The sequence below is a fragment of the Octodon degus genome, unplaced genomic scaffold (assembly GCF_000260255.1).
Source record: "Octodon degus isolate 3935 unplaced genomic scaffold, OctDeg1.0 scaffold00050, whole genome shotgun sequence".
NCBI lineage: Eukaryota > Metazoa > Chordata > Mammalia > Rodentia > Octodontidae > Octodon > Octodon degus.
Genome location: NW_004524626.1, coordinates 10,125,803 through 10,130,625, shown reverse-complemented (window position 1 = coordinate 10,130,625; position 4,823 = coordinate 10,125,803). Strand labels below are relative to the sequence as shown.

Here is a 4,823-nt window from a genome sequence, read left to right as displayed (position 1 = left end):
AGACAGTGTCTCCCTAAGTCATTAGTTACCCTGGCTTGCCCTGAACTTGGAATCCTCCTGCCCCTGACTCCGGAGTCTCCCATGCCAGGCTGGACCTGTTTCTGAAGCCCTGGACTATGCATGAGCTCTCTTTTGCCCGCTGAAGCAAGCTGCGCTGGCCTTTGCTTCCTTATCAAACACTCATGTCCAGGAGAAATTGGAAAATATATTTATTTGCTGAAAACCAAAACATCCTAATCAAGCAGGTGTTGGTCAGGAGCGGACTTGCTGGATGCCAAAGAAGGTCTCATAGTCATTTGGGGAGGGCTGAGCCTGCAGGGTGAGGTTGCTGCAGAGGATGTCCCCGGAGGCCAGCTGCGTCAGGCGCTGCAGGTCCACAGTGCAATCCTGGCCAAAGTCCCGGCGCAGCAGCGTGATGCTGTTGGAGGCAGAGCAGATGCCCACAGTCAGGGTGGCGCTGTGGTCCCTGACGTCCTGCGTGGGGGAGCACCTGGCCAGGGTCACCTGGATGTGCAGGCGGTAGATGCCGTCACGGAGGACACGCAGTTGTCCATCCACAAGTGCTGGTCCATGCAGGAAAGAGCGGCCCAAGGACGGGCCAGCCTGCCAGCGCAGCCGGGGCTCCTGCCTGGGACCTGGGGCAGAGGGTGAGAGGGTGGGGGCGGAGGTTAGGAGAACTGGCTGTTGCTAAGGCTAGTGGGATGAGGAATAGGGAGCAGAAGTAAGAGGGGAGGGGAGGGACCTGACGGGAGAGCGAACCTAGCAGCGGAGGTGCAGGTTTACTATCCCGACGGGCTGGGAAGCTGAGGCAGGAGGATCACAAGTCAGGCAACCCAGGAACTTCCAGAGACAAACCCCCCCCCCTTCATTAAAAAGGGCCAGAAATGTAGCTCAGTGAGAAGGCTCCAGGGTCAATCCCCGTATAGCAAAGTAAAGGGGGTGGCAGGGCAGATGGGGGTGGGGTGCGAAGGGGTCAGCTGTGCCCCCTAGAGAAGGTTCCAGAGAGAAGGCTGAGTGAGGAAAAGGAGAGAGAGTCTTCCCAGGGACACCCAGCGCCCTGGCGGCCCACCGCCCGCCCTCTAGTCCTCTTAGCCCTTCTCTGGAAGGCTGTGCCCCACCCCCACCCCTCTGTAGGGAGCAGCCGCTCCCTGGGTCTGCCCCGCCTCTCCCAAGGTCTGCCTCCTAGGCCTTCGCACGGTGCTGGGGATGGAGCAGAGGCCTCAGGAGCTCCAGCCTAGCCGTCCCACCAGCCCTCCCCGCCCTTGGGACCTGCAGGCTGTCACCTGCCCGAGGCAGGGGGCGCTGAGGCGGGGATTCACCTGCTACTTTCACTACGCAGCCAGCCGGGAGGCGGGGTCTGCGCGGGAACAAGGGGTGCTACCAAAATGCCTCGGGGCTGTTTTAGTGGGTTCTGGTTTTCCCAAGGGGGAGTGAAATGTGCAGAACCGAGAAGAGGAAGGGGGAGCCGATAAACAGAAAAGCGCACACTCTCCAGCTCTCTCTGGTGCTTTTACTTTTTCCTTTCTCAGCACACAGAAGCAAGGAGCTAAGCGAGCAACAGAGCGTCCTCCTTCCCCTTCTCATTTATTTCTCCTTCCCCTCTCTCCTTTCCTTTCCTTTCTTTCTTTCCCTTTGCCTCCCCTTCCCTTCTTATATTCTTTCCTCTCCTCTTCCTTCTTCCTCTCTCTCTCTCTCTCTCTCTCTCTCTCTCTCTCTCTCACACACACACACACACACACACACACACACACACACGGCACCCGCAGAGACCCCCGTATCACCTGTGAGGTTCAGCTGCAGCTCAGCCATGTCCATCTGGAAGCAAAAACCAGAACACAAGAAGAGGGCCTTAGCAGGGCTTAACTGTCCCCCAAGAGCCTCCTTCCTGTGTCCACCTCGCATCCCACCCGCGCGCTGATTTCCGTTCCGTGTCTGTTCCTTCCTTTTCATTCCCATTTGACTGCGGTGCATAACCGCGAGTTCACCGTGCAGTCTGTACACACAAGTCGCGTGTTGGTCCTTTTCCCTCCTCTCCGCCCTCCGGGCTTCCCATTCCTCTCCATAAACTCTACCTCCCTGTTTCCTCTCGTGTCGCCTTTATTTTGTCCTAAGTTATTTCTACTTTGGATTTCTCACAGGAGGAAACATGCGCTATCTCATCGTGCACCCATTTTGTCCTAAAAATGTAATAGAGCGAAAGGCAGTTTGGAGACCTGGCAGGTCTTCCCTGTGCTGTCACCCCAGCTCAAGCCTGTGCCCAGGACCCTAGATCCTCGGGAGTCAAGGGGCTCCCAACTCTTGAAGGTTGTGGGAACCTGGGCCCCTGGAGACCGTGGGGCCCCCAGCCTGGGGGTGTCCCAGCTGTCTGCCTGCCAGGGAGCCCCTGCTGAACTGAGTCACCCCTCCATCCTCAGGTTCCTCCTCCCCAGCTGCGGGCAAGTCCTTCTCTTCTGAAGGTCCTGCTGCTTCCTCCTGCCCATCCCGGTTCAGTCATCTTCCACCCTCCCTAACCGGTGCTGAGGGGGCGAAGCTCCAGCGGCCGGGCGGGGTCTCGGTCTGCCCTGCTTCGCCCCACCGGCTTCCAGCCGAGGTCCCCCCGGCTGGGGCCATGGGGCCTCCGCCCCTTCTCCACTCACCTCGGGCTGGGTTCTTGTGAAGAAGACCGCGTAGCAGATGACCAAGCCGACCACACCGGCCACGCTAAGCACGCCGATCACGACCTGGCAGCGAGCTCTGTTCTCTTCCATGGTTTGGGGTCCAGAGCTGCTCTTCAATTGCCCGCACCCGCGCTTCTGCACAGGAAACACTGGCTACTTTTTTCTACTAAAAAGGTGAGTCACAGACTGAGAACTGCTAGGCGGGGAATGTGCCACATGAGCTGGAATGTGCATTTCCACTCGGCCTTAGGATCTCTGAGGTCACCTCCCCTGGAAGTACGGGAACGTGGGGGCCGGAACCCGCGCGTTCCGTTCTTCACTGCGGCAGCCCCAAGTGAAGCTCACTTCGCATTTCTATCGCCGACAGTCGCGGCCCTGAGGCTGTTTCAGTGGTCGTTGTTTTCCTAAGGGGGGAGTAAAATGTGCAGGACTGAGTGGGCGACAGAGGAGCGGGTGATCAGGGAGCACGCGCCCCTGCCCACCCCACCCCCGTCTCCACCCACCAATTCCCGGTGAGATTCAGCGGCAGCTCACCTGCACCCTCTGGAAGAGAAGCCTCGACGCAGGACCAGGGCAGGGCACGCAGGGCCGCGCTCTTCCTAGAAGTCTCTGTCCTCTGCCCAGCTCTCCTCCTACCGGTACACGGGTGATGGATGTTCTGTTCTCCACTAACACAAACTAACCTTGCCACCTCGAGGAATCCGTAGGCGCCCAAATCGCATCTTGACGCTTCTTACTGCCTCTCGCCCCGCCTCCCGTCTCCCCCCATCCTGGACACCTTTTCTGTCTCCACAAGATCTACCTCTCTGCTTCCGGTCACCTCTCTCTTGTGTTGCTCCGGACTTACCTTTGGTTCTCTCCTATAGGAGAAAGCATGCCCTGTTTTCCCTCAGCACTAGGGTCTCAGGGTGCGTCGGCTTGCTTTTAACCATCATCCTAAACCCCAAGGCGGCATTTAGAGCCCGGCTGGTTTCCTAGAATTCGCTCAGGTGACCGGGTGCTGGCCAAGGATCCTGCGACCCGGCGTTCCGGGGTGCAGGGAACCCGGATTCTGGGCTCGCTGCTGCCGCACCTTACTCCCACCCCTCCCGTCTGCAGGACGCGCGGACCCGTCACCTCCGCCCTGTCGCTCTCCAAGCCTGGGACTCCACACCCACCCCGCTCCGCCTTTTATGTCTCCACCCGCTCTTGCTCTTTCCGTGCTGGTTGCAAGTTCCTCTTCTCGAATCTTGCGTCAGTCCGCGCTCCCTGCACCCTTCCGAGGTCTCCCGTGCCCGGCTACACTCACCACGAGCGGCCCTCGGGCGCGCTGGGTGGAGAGGGAGCAGGAGAAGGCGTGGGAGACCGAGGCCACCTGGCAAAGGCCCAGGAGGACCTGCAGGCCCGGGACAGGGATCGGAGCCGTCACCTTCTTCCGTGGCCTCCGCGGCTCCAGAAGCGGAAGAGACCGCGCCGCCGACCTCACCCAGCTCTTGGCTTCTGCCTGGCCCGACCAGCCGGGGACCTCATCCGGGACGTCCGGCCAGGGAAAGACCCCCCTCTTCTCCGAGCAGGGAAGTTGGTTTCTGGGCTCTTCCGCAGAGGAACAGGGGAGGCTGGTAGGGTCCGGTGGGTGTCGCCCTTTGATCTGAGAATCTTTGCACGGTGCTCATTCCTTCACCAAACTTTCTCTGAGCTTCTACGAGGGACCAGGCGCTGTGCTGGGTCCTAGGGGCGCAGGAGGAAGGGGCGTCCCTGAGCTCCTGTCCATGTGCCCGGCCTGTGGCCGGTGGGCCGAGCTGACCGCCCTGCCCAGCGCAGCGGGAGTGGAAATATACTGCGGGGCGGCACTTAACAGCCGCCTGGCACCGCTTCCCCGTGCCCAACAGGGCCCTGCGTGCTCGGAAACCACTGTTTAACGGTTTAGTGGCTTGAACCCTCTCGTTCCAAAATTCGTGGCCATCTGGGACCTCGGGGTGTGACCGCTGCGGAGCAGAGGTGACGCAGATGTAGTTAGGTCAAGATGGATGGAGTGGAATCGCCAGGGACAGTGCGCTGCCGGGAGAAGAGAGAAACTGGGGCTGAGGCAGTGGGAGTCCAACCTGGGTAACTGAACGACTTAGCTAGACCCTGCCTCAAAGGGGGCCGGAGAGATGACTCAGTGGAGTAAGCGCTTCCCTGGTAAGC

The 4,823-nt window shown here is 60.1% G+C and overlaps 1 protein-coding gene across 3 annotated transcripts; it reads right to left on the bottom strand.

Moving 5' to 3' along the window:
• Positions 1-231: 231 nt before the first annotated feature.
• Cd70 (CD70 molecule) lies at positions 232-4,204 on the bottom strand. Of its 3 annotated transcripts, none has more exons than XM_023717043.1 (5): positions 3,505-4,204; positions 3,192-3,325; positions 2,637-3,061; positions 1,782-1,815; positions 232-635 (listed from the first exon to the last, which is right to left on the bottom strand). In XM_023717043.1, the coding sequence occupies exons 3-5, from the start codon at positions 2,745-2,747 to the stop codon at positions 253-255; spliced, it is 528 nt and encodes a 175-aa protein (XP_023572811.1). In that variant the 5' UTR covers positions 2,748-3,061; positions 3,192-3,325; positions 3,505-4,204; the 3' UTR covers positions 232-252. The 3 variants fall into 3 exon arrangements, with proteins under 3 accessions (XP_023572811.1, XP_023572812.1, XP_004633037.2); XM_023717044.1 differs by having other exon boundaries at positions 3,192-3,289; XM_004632980.3 differs by lacking the exon at positions 3,505-4,204 and having other exon boundaries at positions 3,192-3,344.
• Between the last annotated feature and the right edge of the window lie 619 nt (positions 4,205-4,823).